This window comes from Platalea leucorodia (assembly GCF_965183815.1).
Source record: "Platalea leucorodia genome assembly, chromosome: 5".
Classification (NCBI taxonomy): Eukaryota; Metazoa; Chordata; class Aves; order Pelecaniformes; family Threskiornithidae; genus Platalea; species Platalea leucorodia.
Genome location: NC_138827.1, coordinates 65,966,305 through 65,988,813, shown reverse-complemented (window position 1 = coordinate 65,988,813; position 22,509 = coordinate 65,966,305). Strand labels below are relative to the sequence as shown.

Here is a 22,509-nt window from a genome sequence, read left to right as displayed (position 1 = left end):
AAGCTATAAACAATATAAAACTCAAGAACAGTTACGGCATGGCGTTTTACACCTTTCTCTACTGCTGGATACTTATACAGCGCTATGTATCTATGACTAAAATGAAACGTAGTATAGCAGTTTTATAGTGTAAAGCAGAATCCTATTGTGCTGGGTACTATAAAAGTGCCGAGGATGTAAACTTCCCATTTAAGTTTAAAACAATAGGCAGCACGTAGAAGGAATGGTCATGTTGCAATAGCAGGTAAGCAGCCATTTGGCATTATCAGCAATCCGATTTTACCACAGATATTAAGAAAATTAGTTCAAGTTTCAGCTGAATGAGCCAGCTGAGACAGCACAAAGCAATTTAAAAAAAAAAAGACATTACTGGTTACTGGTGCCATCTACCCATAAACTCCACGTTGACTGCACTGGAGAGGAGGGGAACCAGTAGTTTAACCAGCTCATGCTGCCAAAAGAGCCCCTCTCTGCCTTTTCCCTGTGCATTCTTGAGCTGCAGGCGCTGCCCCTGCCCAAGGAAGACTGAGTTTCCAGGATGGCAGCTACAAAAACCTACCTCTCCCTCAGTCTTCAGAGGGCAAAATTATTTTTTCTACAGTCCTGAAAAAGCCCTGATTCAGCTCTAAATTGAGGATAATATTGAAAACCTCTCTTCAATTTTATTGTAATAAGTAAACATCTAGGCTTTGAGATCTAGTCAGAAGCTGGCATATAAAAAACTCAGATCTCCAAATCAGAAAGCAAATGAACATGACCTCAAGTTTATTATGTTCCAAATGTCATGGCTTCAGAAGCCAGCATCGCAATTTATGAAGGCCTAAATAATAAATTAGGAATTCTTATGCATAAAAAAACCCCAACCACATAGTAAAATGTGCTCCATTAGGCAATTTGGCTAAATAAATTTCATTTATTTATAACATGCTACTATTGCAAAAATATTTTAGAAACATCTTAGCCAACTGTCTAAAGTCAGTGCAGATGCACATAACATAAACCAACATCTGCTACAAGGTTAAGATGCTTTATATTGAGTTTATCCTGTGTTCAAAGCTTCACTAGGTTCTCTAAAACTAAGGCTGGGGGGGTCTTGGGGAGAGGGGGTTGCTGTTCAGCCTGAGACTGGCTGTGACAGCAGAAAGTGCATTGAGACACAAAAACTACATCAAGTAGAAAGCGCGTACACTGGAAACACGAACTTTTCAAATGAAAAACTGCAAACATTAAATACAGGTCAAATCTGATGTTAACTCCCTATTAAGGAAGAAAAGTAACCTTTATTTACCCACCCCCATTCAAAATTCTCCCCAGGAAAACACTGTGTAAATAGATTATGAGCCTTTCCCTCAGGTCCAGAAGAGAAACTAATTTTATGAGGAAATCTGGAAAACACCCTGTCATCAAAAATCCCCTTGCGTTAAATGAGAAACCATTTGTGTTTCTGACTGGGGAAAACAAACAAAGAACCCTTAAATGTGAGCCCTCACTGAAGCAAATCAGAGTTAAATAAGGTGTTTTAGCTATACTGTAAAGTAAGATTTGTCATGGGAAGACACAGGACTGACTTCAGCACTTCTGTGTTTTAGTATAAAGACCCTGACTTTATTATTATTTTATCATGGTAGAACTTTCATTAAAAAGTTATTAAAAAAAAAAGAGCCTTCCCCCGTACTCTCTAAAAACAGTGCCTACATTAAATGAAGCAAACTGTAATACCGGTAGGATTTAAACATACAGGGATTTATAAATCCACACCAACGTTTTGATGTAATATAGTCAGCCACTGCTATAACGGTTCTTATAGCCACTGCTGTTTTTCTTGTATTTCTAAATTATTTTCAATTTACCGTGTCTCAAGAATACCTTAGAAACGTCTCTAAGCCAATGATGTACATTTTAAATAGGCATTCAAACAAATATATCTAGGCAATACAAACTATGTTCTCACTAGGTTTATTCAAGAAAACGTTCAGAGTTTTTACACAATGCTATTTGTCAGACTAAAATGCAGCCGCTACGAGGACTTCTACTTGATGGGTCGTTAATTCCAGGACTATGTCATTTGACCATAGGGTATTATTTTGTATCTGTAAAGGCAGCTTATGCTGTGGTTTTTCCTTTGCTCCTTCTCATTGTAGTAGACATCACATGATGATTTTACATAACTCTTTCATTAGGGAAAAAGGGCTGACATGCCAAGTCAACAGCGCTTTGTCTCACAAAGTACTTTCCAGGTGGGGTGATGGGGTTGTCAAGGCAGGAACAGAATTGCTTTAAAAATCCATTACATAGGTGCGTTGCTGCTGCTGGACCAATGGAACACTGTCACTTTACTGTGCTACACGGGATTTAAATTTATAAATGGAAACTGATGTGGAGGGATGCGGAGTACAAATTGCAGAAAAAAAAAAAATAGTCTAAGCCACCTTCCAAATAATAATAAAAAGATCAAAAGTTCTTTCAGTGCTGAATATCTTTCGGCTATCAGCTTTGGATAGTTGGCACCTTCTTTTTCCAATGTAAATGTTATCAGTTACAGAAACAATGGTGTTACTGCAAAATGATCGCAGTTGAGTAAGCGGATAGAGTCGTAACTTGTAGCCCGCCTGCTTGCATGGTAATGAGAAAACAACTAAAACATTTGCCCCAATCCTGAGTGCCAGACTTAACTGAGGTGATCATGAGTCAAGAGGCAGTGAACTGATGAAACCTGGTTGATTGTCAGCCTACTATGAATACATAAGTTGTAAAATTTAAATAGTCACCCAATTCACAGAATTTCCATTAAAATAAACGTCTCTGTAACCATCTCAATTAAAAGTAAATGACGTTGCCCCATCTAGGTAAAGGAAAACTTTATGCAGCTAGCCAAAAGACAAAAAATATACAAGACCCCTGTTTCCATAGTATGAGAACTTTACATGGTATACAGCTAGCTATCTTCCATCCAAAATCTCAGCACTTTCAACCTTAATGAGGCAAGAGCGAGTGAGTACAAGCTTATCTTCACCTGAAACTCCTCGCGCTGTAAGGCAACTGATGGTTTAGCAACCTCGGTTTAGCCACAGTGTTTTGCTAATGACTCAGGGAGACAGGAATACAGAGCTTCCCACTACTCTCCTTCCCTCTTCTGAGCTATGAATCCTCTTCTTTCCCCAGGCGATGCTGGAACAGCAGCATCTTTTCCCTTTGCCTAATGTAAGACAGACACTTTTTTTTCCAACTTGTCATGCAGTTGAGATCCAGCTACACACACACACAGAGCCAACAGAATTCATGCAGGAGTCTACCTAATCACAAAAGCATGACCATTTTTCCACTGTCAGCTATAACAACACGCGGAGGAGGTTTTATACATTCTGCCGCCCTCTTTTGTATTCAGAGCAGTACCCAGAGCCCAATGCAAACTGCGGTTATACCAGCACACACAGTAAGGGTAACAACCAAACTTCAATGGGACTGAGGTAGTGATAGATTTAGTGAGATAAAAACCAATCCATTTTACTACAAATGAATGAATGGTCTTCACAAGAGTTATTGCTTTGTTGTTGACTAAATCGATAGCCTTCGAGATTGAAATCCCCATACGGATTGCACCCCAGTACTAATAAAACAATCAGACAAAAATAACACAGTACTGTGTTAAAGCACGTTATTTTCACAAAATACCGACCTATCCCATACTTCCTTATCCTCCTTATTCCGTAAGTGGAAAAGATGGAGTTATGAACAACTGGCTCATTTGCCCAAATGATCAAAATCCCCAAAAGGCAAATATAAGCTCATGACACCCACACCAGGCATAACTTCCCAACATCAGCAGATCTTACGCTGTGCAATGCTACAGCACGAAGCTGCGCGAGGCAGTTAAAATACCCACTACAAACTAAATAGGTCATGGCTAGATACAGGCATGCCAAACTGGTGGTTTAGGCTTCCAAACAAAGACTCCTATTGTCTAGAATCACCCACTTGGGGACAGAAAAAAATAAAACAAACGTGCAAACAGAAGGAGAAATCAGGAGAATTTTTATAAGTATTTTCCTTTTTAAAAGCTTCTTTCTCCTCTTTTAGCACAGATCAAAATAACCAGTCTTAAAAGAACTTCGTATAAAAATATTTAAGAACAAATCATTTCTCTAAAATTACTCTGGTGCGTCAAAACACATGGGAAGGGGAGGAGAGGAGGGACAGTACGACTGTCGAAGTGAGAAAACTTTATGCAGCCAGAGGCTACACTGAATTCTTTTTCCAAAGCAATAAAAACACGCCACACAGAGCTGAAAACATCTGAGATGCTCTTCGTTTTTGGTATTCAACAGCTTCTGCAAGTTTCCCCAACCTGGAATTCCGAGATCTGATACGGAGAATGAAAGCAGTAGGGAAAGCTTTTACCAAAAGAAGGAATGACGATTTGGCAGCGCGTTGCTCTGTTATACCGCCTCTCAGAAGAGCAAAACAATACGTTGTCTGAGCAAGCAGATCTTTCTGTGCTAAAAACGAAATCTGCTCGAGAAATCTGCAATTCATTAGCATAGAAGTTCAAAGTTGTTTTATGAGTGTATTTTCCTTTGTAACAGTTCGCAGAGCTGTCTGCATTTCATCAGATTACTCTAAATGCAGAAGCTCTTGGAATGGTCTCAGTACTGCACTTTTTAATACTGACATAAAGAGCTGCGCTTTCAAGCATCCCGTACTGGAGCAGGTACATATCTCAAAGTTTTCATTAAAAAAAAACTGGCAGGTTTTTGCAAGAGAAACTTTATCATCACAAAACCGTTTTGTTACATTTTTATAAAAAGCCATTGGAGCACAAAGAAATGCTACTTCTACCAACCCACTTCCCAGTATTCTTGACTGATGAAGAGCTAGAACCCCAGAGATGAAAAGTAAAATAACATGAATAATTATGAAGATTGTTTCCTTTTGGAAAACAAGCACATAGGAAACTCATTTGGTTTACATTAATTTGCTACATGTTGCTCACACGTGTACAGTCTGATTAACGCCAACTGGTTACATGGGTCTCTGAAGAATTTGTTTGTCAGAATGAAAATTCAGAGCGATCCTGCTCTCTAAAATTCCAGGGTCAAATAACGGAGGTATTTATCTAGATGTCAGACAATTAGCTAAGTGTATCCACCCTGCTACCCCATGTATGCCAAACTGTAAAATACACAAATAAAAGCATAAAGATGACTTGTTGCTTTTCCTAAAAAGCACATTTGACCACCCCTCTGCTCACTGGTTTTGTTGTCTGGCTCAGTGAGCTTTTGATCCTCCTCTTGCACAGAAAAAACATCTTTAATTTCATACACAAAAAATGGACAACTATATAAAATAAACATAACTCGCAGAAAAAACTTTAACTTTTCAAGAATCTTTTCCCTGAGCAAGATTATGGAAATACTTTCACTAATACTTGGTACTACCTATGCAAGCTTTGCTGTGCTAGTCCCTGAATGCTGTGGAAGGAGAAAAGGGGAGGGAGATATTAGATGCGTCTTTAAAACAAATGGTTCTGGACCTTTGTCTCAAAACTGATCAGAAACAGAAAATGGACTGCTATATTAAGTGCATTCCTTTTACAGTTTACCCACAAGAAATATGTTTTTCCTGGAAAAAGCTGCTAAGCAGTTGGCAGATGAAGCCAACTGTTAAGCTTTCTAAGAGAGGAACCACCTCTCCAGTCAGTCTTGTAAAAAGCATCGTAGTAGGGATTGGCAAGCTCTAAGAGCAGTTTTTCCACCATTTGCTTTCCAAGATCCTTTCTTCTTCATGAGATTCAGAACATTCCCCTATTGCTATGGATTAAAACAAAAAATAAACAAAATTTTCAGTCACAAAATTGTCTGGTGTGGAAAACAGATAAGAATGAAGACAAATATTTACCCACCTTGACCTATAACTTGTGGGTTTTGGTAATTTGAATGTGAAATATAAAACATCTTGCAAAGAAAAGGATTTACTAATATTGTTTACACTTACAACAATTTTGAAGAATATACTATCTTGAGAATGAGCAAAAGCCAACCTGAAATGCATGCCTAATGATACTTGAAAGCCTTTAAAAAAATTTACTTTAACTTTCTGGCCAAATACACACAAGCACATGCAGCACAGCTATACGCACCCCTGAATTTGAGGGCATTTTCTACCACACACGTTTGTTATGCAATTTTCACATAGTCATAACTATGTTAAATCAAAGCCAACTGATGTCAATGCAGAAATGCTCAGAAGTCCCACAGAGAAGCATCTTTACATTTGGGAAGTGTTAATGTGTGATATAAACATTTTGCCTTCCAAAGCCACCATGTATACCAGAACGTCAAAAGCAATTAGTATAACATGCACAGAAACACATGCATGCAGACATATATACAGAATATTCTCTAGTGTATTTTCACGAGTGTAACCATCGTGCTGGGAGATCTAGGACACGGGGAGATCCCCCTTCCTCTTCACAAATATATTGCTGTTTTAAATGAGAATATATGCTGTGTAGGAACAGTGAAAGAACATTTTTTTTCAGTCAGCAGTTTAAAAGAATGTAATATATGCTTTAATGAGGGTTTTTTTATGTTATGGGCTGGGGGGGAGGGCATGAAAGGGAAGGAAATAAATGTATTTTCAGCATGAGAGCTATGCGAGTCCCACGAATGGACTCGCACTGCCCAGCTCCCCTCCTGAAAGAGCTGAATTGTCACACACAAGAAGGAAGAAACAAAGTAGTAAATTTGGTGCTACTGGAACCGTCAGCTTAATTCCGTACCGCTTTCCTCCAGAGGAGCTGGGCTGAGGGTGAATGCAAGTAACAAGCAACGCTGGTATTTAAGGTACGGGCTTGAACAACTCCCCCAAAGACTAACATAAAGCAGCTAGTACCTTCTCTCTTGGGCTACGCAGTATCTGTTGCACTTCTCTCATGTACATGACCACGCTTCTGTGCTAATACAATATTAAAGCCAAAAGCAAGTGTTACAAAATAAAACCCAATCCTCTGCAGCCACTGCTGTGCAGCTGAGCTCAGTGTGCCCTTTGTGCGGATGGGGAAGAGAAAAGGACCCGTAAAGCTGGAGGAAAACTTACCTAAAAAACAAGGAATGTTTAAAAAGAAAAGAATAATAATAAGAGAGAGAGGAAAAAAAACCCTTGCTTGCTGGACCTCTGTAAAACCCTACTCTCATATTTATTTGCGATACAACCACGAGACAAGCGGACAAACACAACCTCACACAGTCAGAACAAGACTTGCTCTTTCCTCCATTCCCTTGCTCTGTTCACAGCACAGAAACACAGCCTCTTCCTTGCTCTCAGGCACTGTGTGCAAGAGGCAGTGGCTTGACGTGGTCCGGGATCTGCCAGCTATGCTATCTGGCACAGGGAAACAGGAAAAGGAACAGGGGCACGCCATCTAGTAATTATAATTTTGCAGCTCCACATATGAGTTTGGCATCGACAGGTAAACAGAGAAAAGGCACCAGTACAAATGCTCTCACTATTTTCACAGGTCAGATTTCTCACTAGATGTAAACAATCAGAAAAGAACTCCGAAGAAACCCATCTAATTAATTATACAGAACCCGTGCTGCTTTTTCCATTAACAAAACAGCTAAATAATCGGGGGGGGGGGGGGGATAAAAATCTGCCTTGCATTGCAGGGCTAAGCAATACCGCCAGAGTTACAAATCATATTACACAATTGTTGAAGTAGTGATGGATGAACCTCAATCCTTGCAGAGGTTGCATTTAGTCGTCTACAAAAAGCAGCTTCGCATTAGCACCACAAGTCCGTGGGCAAATCTTCTGCTTCCCATTTGCTGCGAAGGGAATCACAGGCCTTCCCTAACCCCTGTTACCTTACGAGGTAGGGGCAGGCAGAAGCGGGGGTTTACACTGTGTTGGCAGTTAAGACGCTGTCATCGTAACGTAGGGAATCAACCATTGTATTATGCACGGAGAAGACGACATTTTATTTTGTCTCAGTGCACTTATTATTTTATTACGCTGAAATACAATGCCCCTTTTCACCCAGAGAATAATTGACAAATGCATTATTTCCCAATTCATTACCACAAAGCTGGAATGAGTTAAAATGTGCCTGAAAGAAATCCTCTTAAGCCATTATGACCTGCTGTTTTTACTGTTAAATTTCAAGCAATTAACATGCCCATTACTTAAAAGCAAATTATAAGCAAAACACTGTGTGTTTGACCAGTAGCATATACCTTAAGCACAGACACACAGAAAAGCAGTGCGGCCTCTGTATCTGTTTACGCTGCCTGGCACACGGAAAAGCCTATAGCAAATGTTCACAGCATAAACAGACAAATGCACTGCAATTCCCATTGGAAGATGCACCTAGAACCTACGCATGTGGCTCATCTTTCCCTACCAGAAGTTTTTTGGCTATTATATTAGGGGTGATTATTAATTAGGGACATCTAGATTCTTTCTTTAAAAACAAACAAAAAGCACATTTGTATTCTAGTAAATAATAAGCCCAAAATAAAAAAAAAAAAAAATAGAAGCAATTTCTGCTGTCTTACATAGATGCAGACAAAATGTCACTTTGCAGCTTACTAGGGATCTTAAATAATCTGGCAGAAACATTCCTGTAGAGTGAAGTAAAGAGACTGATGATGACTGGGGTTCTGTATGTACCATTATGTACTACTTTTTTTTTTTTTTTTTTTTTTTTTGCAAGAGAACTGGTAACATAATAGTTTTCAGAAAAATATATGGGGATTCCAGAAATCTGACCACCACCCACGTTTTGCACTATACCTTGACAATGGAATTGCAAGAGCAGCTTCTCCGCTGTATCATACGCGATCTACGAAGGCTGCATAAATCTAATAGCCTTTAGATTACCAAGTCAAAATACCAGCAAAGGCAAGAATGAATTACAACCAACTAGACCTTAAAAGCACAGGTGTTTCCTCTGCCCTACCACATGGGTCTTGCTAATCCACTCCCATGACATGGAAAGGTTTTTCCGCTGGCCTGAAACACGCTGTGGAAAACAGGATTCAACACTGAATGGCTCAAGCAGGAAAGCACACGCAGCGCGTGCTCATATGACCTGCCACAGCTTATGGAAATCACTATGTGTACCAGAGCATGAAGCCTGAGTGAAATGCTTAATGTCAGCATTGCTGCTGCTCAGCTTCAGTATGCTTCAGAAATGGCTAAGTAATGCCTCTGACCTGAGGCACCCTGAGTGCTGCTATCATAAATGTCACAAATACTATTAATACTATATTAATATATTAATATTATAGACAAATACTGAGGGGAAAAATAAAAAAAATATATTTTTTCCACAGTTTGAAGTTTATACTCCCACTTTCAGATTAAACTTCTGCGTATTTCTGCCTATACCACCTTTGCTGATACTAGAAAGTATCTTTTCTCACATGCCGTGTTCTTAATAGGCAATAAACCCCTTGGGGTTTACTGGGAATTAGGCTGCTAAATGTTTTAGGACTGCTGGAAAGTACACAGGACAAATATAAATAGGTCAAAACAAAAGAAGAATAATGTATGCTCACTCAGGCTTTCAGCACATACCAAGGACAACAGAATTCTAAAAGAGGAAAGAGAGAGGGAAAAGAAAAAAAAAAAAAACACAACAACAAGCCTTGACTAGTTGCCAGTCCCAAAATGGCTGCATTCACACAGACCATCAAGAAACCCCACGTGAATCTGAATCCCTTCTGTGCTCTCACGCCAGGATTAGAGCAGAGGCAGCCCATCTCCCCCCACGGCGAACGACACGTTACCTGTGGAGTCAAATACAATCGGCTGGCAGTTTCTGTTTGAATTCCAGTTGCACTTGAGCACCTGGCCTCCTTCTACGATGTTGTGCTGGGTAGTGTTTGCTTTTGGAGCTCCCACCAGAAGAAATATCCTGCAGCAAAAAGAAGAAATAAAACAAAGGTGTCAACACCTAAGGCACGGACGTTGTTACTATACGACATCTTAAGAGTTAATAAAGCAAAAGCCTTGCCCATTCAAATCTAAATCTGACTAGAACTACCTTGAGTTTCAGAGAAATTCACATTAGGTTTTAGGTCTTGGGTCCCTCTTTTCTGCAAGCAAAAGCAGGCAAAAAAACAATTACCAAAAAGAAGAGACAAAAGAAGAGAAAATTAAAGTATTCTGTTCTACTTAAAATTATATTTAAAATGAGACAAACATTTCATACATATTTTTGAAAGGAAAAAAAAAAGTATGTATGCAGCGGAACATAACCATGCACTTCTGTAATTTAAGAAAGTCATCGGCTGGCATAATTTTTGGTTAATTTTGTACGTAAGAGTAATTCAAGTCAGTCAGTCAAGAATGGAAACAATATATAAACAAAACAGTAGTGCTTCTGAGCTCAGAAGGTACTAAGTAGCGAGTCAGCCTAGTATTAGCAAATGCTCTTCTAAAAGAAATCTCCAAGTACCCAAGTGACTGTCAACCACAGGTTTGTACATTAATGAATCTTTACTGAAATTCATTACACCGTCATCATTTTCTTATTAAGATCTGATGTGCTTTTGTAAATCTCTGCCTATATGAACATGTTAAGTGCACTCTGAGCAGGAACTGCCATGAAATTATGCCTCTTCAGGTGGTAAAATTCAGAAGTTGTGAAGCCAGAAACAGACCGAATAAAAAGCCAGACCAAACAAGGTTCTTGGCATCTTCCAACAAGGTTATTAACATCTTCCAGGAACTCCAACACCTCTGAGACACACCTGACTCATCAGCACTTTCCTGAGAAAGTCAATTTGAAATATAGACAAAGACACATAGGAGACGTAAAACTAAATGCTTCTTTTCATCAGAATCTTGTCTGTTGTTTCCATTTAGACTGTTTAAGAGAGACTATAGCTTGCAAGAGCAAATCTTATCATCCCATATCAGGCATTACAGTAATTTAGGTTTGAAATTGGGTTAGCTGAACAAGGTGCAAGACTGGTTGGAGAGAATGTCTGCAGGCAGGCAGATCCAGACTTATCAAACTTGCTCTGGTTTTCAAGTCATCTTCCAGACTTCACTTTAGTACAGAGCTAACATCATCAAAGCTCAACTCCATATGAAGACCAACATAAGCTACTAGTTTTCTACCCAGGTGAATTTTCAGAACGCTAAAAATTTCCTGGTGTGGACCCTGATAGAAAACCCAAGCTAGCAGGCAATCCATTTGTTTTCCTTAGTTGCCATTCATAGACTCTCTAGATTCCAAGAACAAGAATTTGAAATGATTTAATCAACTTAAAATGTTCTCTCTGGGCATAACAGAAATGCTTAAAAATAAACATCATAATGCCAAGTAAAGAAACACATTAATTATTATAATTACAATCTATTAAACAAGTGGTAGCTTGCTTCCCACTTTACTCTTGTATACCTAGCTATTGAGAAGCCCCCAAATTAAATACTTGTTTAAAAAATAAATCGTTCCCATTCTAAACATGTATTTTAAATCTTTCTTAAGATAATCTTTGTGATGAAGTTTATTAACAAGATTACCAATAAAGGAATCGTTACGGGACTCCACAAAGGTTTAGTCACCTCTTTTCCCACAGCAAAAAAAATGCATTTTTATCACCATAGACCCAACGAGCAGATTTTGTCATTGGTCTTATAATAATGTACAAATTACCTAAATACAAAGAAGTCTCTAGTCCACAGACTTTTGGAAAGGGGGAATAGAGGAAAAATCGTTATTTCCATGGGAATATACCAGCTATGCGTTCATACTGCCTATCTCCTACATGATGCAGCCATCTTTCCCAACACAATGCTGCGGCCAAGACTGGGAGTGCATTGACACCCTCAGCAGTTCAACTTCAGTAGGCGCACTTCCAGGAGTAACCACTTGCCAGGGCTTTGCCATGGGCCAATGAAGGGAAACTGGTATTTCCATGTACTTGTATACTGGAAGACAGACTATCAAATGCAATTCTTTTAAAAACAGAGCGTGTATGAGAAACCTTTTTCAGTTTTTATAAAGTTGTGTTCGGTCACTTGGTGTTATAGTTACACCCTCTGTCAGGCACCACATAGCACCCTGATACAAGACTATCACTTTGACTCCTGGAATAGGTCTTTCATACCGGACTTCTAAATATGCTTTATTTTGGTATCTAGCAGGTCAAAATAGACTATGAAACAGCAGCTTGAGGGTTCAAGAACTAATTATACTCCTTTGTTGTCAGGCTAGTCAATCCAAATAGCTTTAGCTCAACTAAATTTACTTAATCTCTAGTGCTCATGTAAAGAACAGACGATAAATAGAAATTCACCAAAGCAACAACAAAGCTGTAGGAGCCAAGTGACACACCAGACTCAATAGAAACCACAAAACAAGGCTCATTTTACTAAAGACCTTTTGCTAGTCATACTGCACAACCGTTCACTCAGTTTTCTACCTAGCATTTAACTGCCAACATCGCTGAGCTCGCTGTTCATCGCTACCTTTCCTTCCCCTCCAACGGCTTGAGGGAATCTGCAGGCATTCCAGACTGCATCGTGTCTGTGCTGATCCTTCTTCAACAACGGGGAAGACGCGGGCCTATGTCTGGAGGACGCTGCATACCAGTATTTCTGGCTATTTCAATAGGCAAAAAGATCAGTCTCCATAGGCATAAACTCAAAATTTAGCACCATTAAGAGCCTGTTCATGTAGAAGTTGCATAGCTACTTGGTTAAATTTAAGATAAAGCTTTAAATTTAAGATAAAGTGCAGTACTAGACTTTAGCTTAGCAGACACAGGCTAACTTCTAACCACAGCTAAAAACTGAGGAGACAATTCCCTTAAAAATCTGAAGGAGTCTTCCATGCTGTCTGAAAATCACTAGTGTTCAAAGCTCAAAAAAAAAAAAAAAAAAAAGCCAAGACTGTTTTCTTTTACAGCCATGCACTCTGCGGTCAATAGTTATTCTAAAAATAATGGAAAGGCTCCAAATAGTGATTTCAACAAGAGCTGGGTCACACAATTCCTTATCGGAAAGCAAGAAAGAAAGTTTACTATATGCATTTACCAGTCTCCCAATAACTCTGCAGCCACACACGCTGACTTAAAAATAAAGGGAGGGACAGAAATAGAAGCTTTTTTCTTTTAGTACTAAGACTTACAGGATTAAGATAGCAGAGAAAGATGTTGCAACACACGCAAGTTAAGACAGGATGACTTCCAGTATTTGCAGGCAATAAAGAAATGCAAACAAGGCTAGCTGAGGTACTGCAAAAAGACTTGCTCAATAGCTATAGAACTTGTTTATAAAGTTTTATGAGCTAAAGATCAAGAGAAAGAGAAAAATCTCCTCAGCATGGCCAAAGCCAGCAGCTTTTCCAGCCCTTTCTTAAGATGGGAAAGGAGGGGAAAAAAGTGGCAAAAGCTGGATCTTCATGTAGCCTGCACTTGAGAAAAAGATGAATTCACTACGGCAACACGACGACTTTGAAAGTTAGTGACGCGACTATTCGAAAGGCTGAAACAGAGCAGCTAACCAGCTACGGCGCATTGCCCAATTTTCGTTTAACATGAAACGAGAACACGTTCAGGAAGCAGATGCGGGGGTATTCACAGGGAACTTTTTCTTCTCTAGACTCCTCAGCAGTTTTGCGATACAGCACAACTCAAACCCGGCACTTCTGCAAAGAGCAGTCAAAAAAGAGAAGGGCAAAACTTCTGAAATTTCATGGGGCAAAACCCCAGGCGCGAGACGTAATGAAGCACAAGAGCATACCTTCATCTTTCTATACTGTCTTTATTATCACCGTTGTTCGCACAAACCGCAGACTGGTCGAGCTATGCGGCAAACCCAGCCGTGCAAAGCTTGTGCCGGGTCAGAGCCTACCGACCGCACGAAACCAGGTTTTGCTTCCCGGTAAAAGGGTGCCGGCAGCCAGGGCCGTCCCAGAGGGGGAGGAGGTGCCGCCGGGTTCGCGGGCCCAGGGGGGCGCGGGGGTCCCGCTGCAGAGACCCGCCCGCCCCGCGGGCCCCGCTGCCGCCGGCGCCGCCCGCCCGGCCGGGGGCAGGCGCGGCGCGGCTCCGTCCCGGCGCTCCCCATCCACCCGCCCGGGCCGAGCAAACGCCTCCCATCAATTAATCGCTTCTCTTCCCAGAGCCGCCCTGGCGTCAGCTCCCCCCGCAGCCCGCACGGCGAGCCAGCGGCAGCGGCTGGGCTGCTGACACGGCGCCCTCCTCCCGGCCCCCGCATCGCCCGCCTCCTCCGGCCGCGCCGCGCTCTCGCCCCTCGCCGGGGCAACGCCGCCCTCGGCCGGAGCGGAGCGGCGCGGAGCAAAGCAAGGAGCCGCCGGGCCGGACCCCCCGCCCCGCGGAGCGGCAGCGCCGGCGGACGCCGGCCGGCCGGGCCGGGCCGGGAGCGGCTCCGCGGGGCAGGACGGGGCGGGGCACTTACGAGGATGGGTCGGGAGCGAAGAAGTCCACGGCGAAGCCGAAGTAGCTGCCCTCCGCGCCCGAGTAGACGGCCGGGTGCTCCGCGTCCAGGTTGAAGGCGCCGCCCGGGGCCAGCGCGCCGCCCAGCAGCACCAGCAGCCACAGCCGCGCCATGGCCTCGGCGGGGCGCGCGCAGCTCTGCCGGGGAGGCGCCCGGCCCCGCGCTGCCCGGCCCGGGGGGGGGGGGGGGGGGGCGGAGGGGCCGCGCGCTGCCCGCGGCGGGGCGGGGAGCGGAATCACTTCCTCCCGCCCGCCCTGCGCCCGGCTCCGCGCTCTCCGCGGGACGGGGGCGGCAGGAAGGAGAGGCGGCATCATGTGGTGCCGGAGGCGGGGCGGGCCCTGCTCCGGGCCGGGCCGGGCCGGGCCGGGCCGGGGCCGCCGCGCCGCTCCCCGCCCGCCCCCCCCCCCGCCGCCGGGCGCGGGCAGCCGCGGCGCGGCGCGGCCCGGCCCCGCGGGGGGAGCGCAGCTGCGCGGCCGGGGCGAGGCCCTCCCCGCTCCGGAGGGGCTGGGGCTTCTGGGCGATTAACTTTCAGCCGGGAGGGGGAAGTACTTGCCCCGCGATCTCCCTTCGGCTACGGCACCCGAGCCTTAAAGCAGCTTCTGCTGGACCCGAACCCTTGAAGAGGTCAACTGCGATTGAGAAGCGATGGGAAGAAGAAGGGGACATAGCCATACTTTGTCTTACAAAGTCTTGCTTGGTAAGACTCTCTCGGTAAAGCCTTACCAAGTCTTGGAGGTAGTTTGTTTCAGGAAAGCTGTTAACACAAGCGAAGTGCCAGCGTGGAGGAAAAGAACAAGGATTTTCAAACTGATGCGATATTGAATGAAGTCACTGAATCTGGCGGGGCCACCGCAGAGCCCCGTGGCAGGGCTGTGTGGAGCTGGGTCTGTAAAACCTCCTCTCCCCTCCTCTTTCCCCCAGCTGGGGAAGAAGTGTCTGGCATCCAGCTTGAACCTCTTCAGTCACGGTTTGTGGCCCTTACATCATCTGTCACTAATAAGGAGAGTTTAGCACTGTCATCGTGGTAGCTCCGGCAGTTGCAGGCTGCTATCGAGTCCTTCGTAGCCTTGCCCGCATCAGCCTACAGTGGAGTTCAACATCTGCTCAGTATAGCAGCGTTTCAGGAAAAAGAAAACATGCTGGGACACCTATAAAGGGGAAGTAACTCAAAATAAGTGAGAATATTAATTCATAAAACCCAATACTTTTACCACATAATCAGTTTCACACTATTGCCACCAAAAGTCTAAACTTCTAGCTTTGCTTTTCTCATGTGAGCACGATAAAAACGAACAAATAATGATGTTTCAAGCCCTAAATACAAGTTAAAAACACCCCATACATATTTACCAAGGGCTAGATTCAGAGTTAAGGGAATCCTGAAAGAAAATAATTTCTAAAATAAGCATCTGAAAACCCACAAAGATATACAAGAAAAAGCTTCGGAAAACACATCATGTTGTGGAGAGATTATGCTGAGGCCTCTTTAACAGAAGCGATGAATTTAGCACAACAGCTGCTACAAGAAGCTGAAAAATCTTACCCTAAAGGGCTTGTTTAATTTAAAGAACGGAAATTACATCAGTTAGAGCATCATTCCAAAATGCTGGTATAACTCCTCCTTCCCCCCCCAATTTTGAACTGGATATGGGAACCACTGGTGAAATTTTGGACTTGGATTCTACAAGAGATCATTTTCCTTTGTTAAATTGACTGTAAGTGGACTTTTGCAGGCTCAGTTGTAAGAAGTCAGGTGCATCAGGTACAGCTAGCGAGATTTAGAGCAAGCAAAATTAGAAGCCACTTACTGAGGATGTTTTGAATGGCAAGCAATCATCATGGCAGAAAACAATTAAAATAATCAGGAATACTGGTAGGTAACTTAATATAGTCAGAAGCATAATGTTTGTAAAAGAACTGCGAGTTAACGTAGTGGAGAGAGACATGATTTAATAATCATTAAGTACTCCTGAAGTTTTGATGCAATTGGCTTAATTCAACAGAGACGAAGTAGTATATTAATACTTTGAACTAGGTGCATTTAACATTGTCTGCCTTTTCCTTTTAATGAATTACTCCTTCAAAGAACCCAAGGACCTTTCAAAAAAAAAAAAAAAAAAAAAGTGCTTTCATCACCAGCTGATGAATCACATCTCAGAATTAGTATCAGTTTCCTGTTTTCCCTTGCAGTGCAAATTTACAGTCACTGTTTTGTTTGGTCTGGGTTGGTTTGTTGTTTTTTTTTTAAACACTGTCCAATCAGCCTGCATTCACTGATACCATAATATTTAGGCTTACCAGAAAAAAAATGTGTCATGTATAAAGGATTCCAAGGGGAACAACTGAACATCGCTATTGGGTGATCATTTCAATTTCTCACTAAACGAATAGAAAAAAGTTGCTTGAAATTAAAAACTTCAATATTGCTCTTAATACAGTCAGATTTTATGTTAACATGCAAGGTAAATTAAGTTGTCTTGAAGCCAACAGAAAACACAATAGACTAAGAGAAAGAGGCTGAGTAATGGCGACCTTTTAAAAGCTGGATGTAAAATACATAAGCTGCGTTGTACACCGTGGATTCTTGACAAGCCTACTGCTACTTACCTACTGTTAAAATTTTTTTTTACAAGTTCATTTGGAAAAGTTACCAATACGAGGAGAAAAAGAAAACAAGGACAGAAAGTGAGAGAGGATTTCACAATGAATTGTTTTCATTGAAAAGGGGTTGTGAGTTAAGAGTTTTCCATTTTAAAAATGCTTTAGGTCTAGAAATACGTGAATAGCCTCGATACTTGCACAACCCTGCGGCACTGGGGCTCCACTGTAAGCAGTAAATAATATATATTTTTCATCTTTATACTTCCAAAAAAGTATATTTTAAAAGTTGTTTTTTCAGCAATCTCACTGTCTACAAAGGAAGACCCCCCCCAAACATTTCCATTTATTCTTTGTCACAGCTTCCCTGTCTGCAGCAAAGCGTATCACAGCTTGACAAACAGCAGTGCACAGAAGGTAATTGTTTTGTTCAAGTAAATCCATGGCCGAGCCAGAAAGAAGAACCAGGTCATCCTCCGTTCCAGTCACTTGGTCTTGCTACCAGATGATAATAATAAATCCTTAAGGAAGCCAACTCAAAAATTCTTGTTCTATCAAGACTAAGAGGAGCGTTCCTATACCTCGACTTGATACTTGTTGCTAATTTTCCTAACTTTGCTGCCTCTTCATAGGTTAAAAAAAAAAAATCATGAATAAGATTAACGTTTATTGTTATTTACTGACTACTCTCAGCGCTGTTATACCACAGACCCGATCAAAGCAAAACTGCAGATGGGTTAAGAAGTTCCAAAAGTCTAGCAAATACATAAGGCAATAAACTAAAGAAAGAAAAAAAGCATTTCATGTGTACTTTGATCAGTAAGTCAGTAGCTTAGGGAAAAGGAGAATTTATTTTCTCTCCTTGGTAGTATAACTTCACAACATTACACAAGCAGTGAAGGATAAGTTATTTTTAAGATATTGGAATTGTTTTGCCGAATGATAAATTTTAGTTTCCTAAGGATTGGCTGTGCAGCACTACCGCTTGTTGTCAGCGAATTGCGAAGACAGGCCAGCGGCGTAACGGGGACTTCACAGGGAGTCAGGGGCTGCTCATCCCTGGGGAAATCTTTTTTCAAACTATTTCCTCTCTTCAAGGAGAGAAATGCTTTTTCAGCAGCCGTTTCACGCGTTATCTGCCTTCTCCCACCGTTTGGGCCGGCAGAGGCGAGGCCGCCCGGTGCTGGCCTGACTCAGCACGGCGCGCCCCGCCCCGCTCCCACCGCCTGTCGTCACCGGCGGCCAGCGGAAGCGGTGGCGTCACTGCTGCCGGGCCTGCGTCCGGCACAGCATCACTCAGCCAGCCGCGGGCGGCCCGGGGCACCGCCGCCTCTCCCTCTGTGCTGTCAGACACCCCCCCCCCCCACCCCCACCCCCCCCACCCCCCCACACACACACCCCCACCCACACACCCCACACACCCACACACCCCCCACACACCCCACACACCCCCCCCCACACACACACCCCACACCCCCCCACACACACACACACACCCACCCCCCACACACACACCCCCCACACACACACCCCCACCCCCCCACACACACCCCACCCCCCCACACACCCCCCCCACACACACCCCCCCACACACCCCCCACACACACACCACCCCCCACACACACCCCCCCACCCACACACACACCCCCCAGCCTCGACATGGGAAAAAACTGAGTGTACAGGCTTGGGGTCCCACTTCGAAGCAAAGCCAAGCTTCCTGTAAATGAAGCAAAGCATTTTGCAGAAGAGACCGAGGGATTGATTCCATTGCTTGCATGGAGCTACTGTGTCGGACAGAATCACGGACAGAGGAACGAAAGCCTGAAACAGACGTTGCTGTTCATTTAAAGCAGGAAACGCCCTTTCAGCGCAGATGGCAATTTTTCTTTACTAGCTTGTTCCGTTCTCAGCCTGAACAATGAAGAGATAACAGCTACTGAGATCATATTACAGAAAGTAAATGAATTATATGTTTCTATATTTACTCTCCTGTTATCTCTAGTTTTCAATTAACAGGCTACTGACTAAGACACTCAGTAGTGAAAATTAACCACTAAGAAATGGGCAGGTGAACTGCGTTTCCTTTTAACAAGACACCAAATTTTTTATCTGTATTTATAATTGAATAAAATTGGTTTTGAATTCTTGGGAGTCTAAAGAACTGCTTTCCATTATTCAATAGATCAAACGAATTGCCTGTTACAAGTTGTTAGTCTTGTTAGTTTTTACCCATACAACCAGTTATTAACAGAGCTGAATAAAACTTTGCAAGATCTAAAGCACTTTTGGAGGACAGGTAGTCATCTTTTTTGCTATTCCCAAGTCTCCTGTAACATGGATAGAGTATTTCAGAATATTTTTCCTTTGCAGTTATGCCTCCTCCTCATGACATGACACTCATCAGCAAGAAATGGACGGAGTCCTATAATTTAGTAGAAATTGCAAATGTGCAAGCCACCGTGGTCTTACTTAAAAGGCTCAACAAAGATGTCCGGTATGCAAGCGATAAGCTTCAGCCTCTTAGCGGATCCACTGCTTTACAGTATCAGTAGTATTAATGTCTGGAGCAAAGAAAGGATTACCACTGATTTGTTCACCGATACTACTATTAGTCTCCCAGAAAAGCCTCTGTCAACACGAGAGTTTTACTACATATTTTGCTCTTGTGCCATCCAGACACTTGGACCTGTAAAGCAGCTTAGCTGCCCGCGACAGATCTTTCAAGAAATAACTCAGTTTCTAAGAAGGCAGTAGAAAGCAAGCCTAACTTGACCAAAAAGATGGACTTTACCTATTATTTTGTTTTGGTCAGTTAATGCCTTTTGTTTCTATTTTGTTTAATGTTCATTTTCTTGAAAAACAAAACAAAAACCCATTAAATCTGAAAACTATGGAAGCACTACTAGGTGAGAAGCACAAGGAAACCACTATAGCCATGTTGTAAGTGTGATCTGCCTTACTGCTCCTACAAGCAACCCACCGCATCAGCAAAACCTCATTCAGTTGTTACGCAAAAGCTGTCCTTAGCCGCTGGCTATCGGGCAATAGGGGTTTTTTTAGGACAATGAGGGTATGACTATGGTTTTAAAATCAGCTTCTAGCTGGTGAACAACTCTCAGCATAGAGCTCAACGTTTTCCCGTTCAAAAGGAAGTGAGTCGTACCAGGATTTTTTTTTCTGATTTGTTCAGTACTGATAGCCGTATTACTTCAGTATTAGTCAATGTCTTTCCACCATCCCCTTATGTTTTATGGAATGCTAGTTACTCACCAGGCCTTTTTTTACATTAGGTTTTCATTGCATCAAATTCAGGGACAGCTCTACTTGATTTACAACAGGATTCATATTTCTTCTGTCTGACAAAATTAGTCATCATAACATCATGCGTGTCTCAGTTTTTGCTTCACAGAGCACTTCTGCAGATCTAACAAACAAACGTATCCTGATGTCCCTCAGTAGCACCCCCAAAGACTTAAATATTTTTCAAAGGTATTTTTAAACAGTATTTTTACTCTAGAGAAAAGGACCAGCAGGAAATAACGTAATAAAGGGGAAACGGATCAGGAAAAAACCCAGCCTCTAATATTCTCTACACAATCTCAACAATGTTTTCATACTATCCATGCATATATGAGAAGTAATAGACAAAAAGTTCACCACCACCCTGCTCGGTTAAGGGGTGGGGTGTGGGAACACAGCAGCCCAGAGGGGAAAGGCTGGGACGTCTCCACACCTACCTCCAGACCCAGCGTGGCGCCCTCGGCTAACCATGGTGAAGGAGCTTTCAGGAGACAGGCAGGGAGAGATGGGGGTCTTGTGTCTTCTGGTGGGAAGGGTCTCAGCAGAGCTTTCTAGAAGGGGATGGGGAGAATTTGCTAATCTAGAGAGTGTAATGGAGTTGGCTTTCTGCTTCTAGAGTAGGAAAGGAAAACAGCTGAGAGGAGACATGGAAATCCCAGGCTGTCTTTGCTCTTCCATCTCGCATGGAATACGTGCATTGTGTACAGAAGGCGTTCCCGTAGCTCTGCTTCTCCTCCCCTACTGCAACAGCTCCATAGATGCTACGCAATGTCAGCCCACGGGATGGAAGAGCTCCAGCTCCCTATGCTAGTTACTGCTCTAGTGGCAGCTCCTTTATAGGCCGATTCCGGCTTCAGATTAGACCTGTGCTTCTTCCTAACCCACCCTTCGGTTTTTATCCCGCAGAGCTGGTAAATACGCAGCAGGCACAATTAATACGAGAGTGCTAATATTATGCTTGAATAAATCATCCCTGCTATCTCTCCATTGCTTTCTGCTCCACCTTTTTCTTCCTTTCCAGAGAAGGTAAATTGCTCCCTGTATGCCAGGAATTTAACTCTACCTTTTTACATTCAGAAAAGATCCTCTAGAACACACTGCTTTTGTACAGTTCCCCAAAAGTGAGGAAGAAACCGTTGTTTGTCCGTCATCTTATTCTTAGTTACATCTAAATTTCTTTCCTAACAACCTTTCCCTTCTTTTGCCTGTCACTGTTTTCGTACAATTTTAAGCACCATCCTTTCTGACGAGTCCATCAGGCATAGTAAATGGATACAGAGCACATTACTAGAACACACACGGAGTTTTTATTTAGAAAGTGGAAGTGTCTATGCCTGGCAGAAATACTTGTGAAACAGTCTTCTACTAGGAGCAAAGCGAAACAGAACACTTCACTGCAACCAGGATCTATAGGCCCAGAAGACAAGGGTCACTTTCTTGTAGGTTTCCATTTATGGAGAATTTCCAGAAGATGAGGCATTTCCTAGTTTTCTTGCATTCTTGCCTGCTTCTGGTAATACAGAAATACTGGAGATCGCTGCTTCCTGTTACAGAGATACTGCCATTCCTGGCGTTAGTGCAAATAATCTATTTAGTAAAAGCGTGACGGTTTATGTACAACTTTATTCCCTGTTTTTCGACAATTTTTCACTGATTTTTTTCAATGATTTTTTCATCATGCATTTTCAAAGTAATCTAATAAAGCTCAGAGAACAGTTGTCTTTCTTTGCTTTTTAATGTAGTATTCCAGAAACATAATGCCACATCTTACCTTGAAGCATCTGTCCTCTAGTGCTCCTGTATTACAGTACCACTTCTACCTTCTCGCTAAAGGATTTGGAACAAAACCAAGTTTAAAACTTATGAAGAATTCCCTGGTTAGCAATATGAAAAAAGATTCTTCAGACTGCTCTATGCTTAGTAATGAGTTCAGACTTTAAACATGTTGAAGAACTATACAGCAAAATAACAGCAGCACACAGAGCAAGCAGGATTGAAAGGCAATGGGGTAGAGGCAAGCTCCTTCCTGTCTGATTGGGAAAGGGATATCATGGTGTGTCAGTACTTCAGAAATCCTCTAACAAACTAAACCTGTTACTCTGAATATTCTTTTACACTCAAATACAAAAGCACTAAGAG

At 42.6% G+C, this 22,509-nt stretch overlaps 1 protein-coding gene across 1 annotated transcript in view; it reads right to left on the bottom strand.

The window, feature by feature from the left end:
• Positions 1–14,586, bottom strand: part of ITGAV (integrin subunit alpha V) — a 50,651-nt gene extending 36,065 nt beyond the window's left edge. Inside the window, exons 1-2 of the mRNA XM_082313135.1 lie at positions 14,434–14,586; positions 9,792–9,919 (exon numbers count right to left, since the gene is read on the bottom strand). Coding sequence (XP_082169261.1) covers positions 9,792–9,919; positions 14,434–14,585 — 280 coding nt within the window. The 5' untranslated portion in view covers position 14,586. The remainder of the gene's footprint in view (positions 1–9,791; positions 9,920–14,433) is intronic.
• Between the last annotated feature and the right edge of the window lie 7,923 nt (positions 14,587–22,509).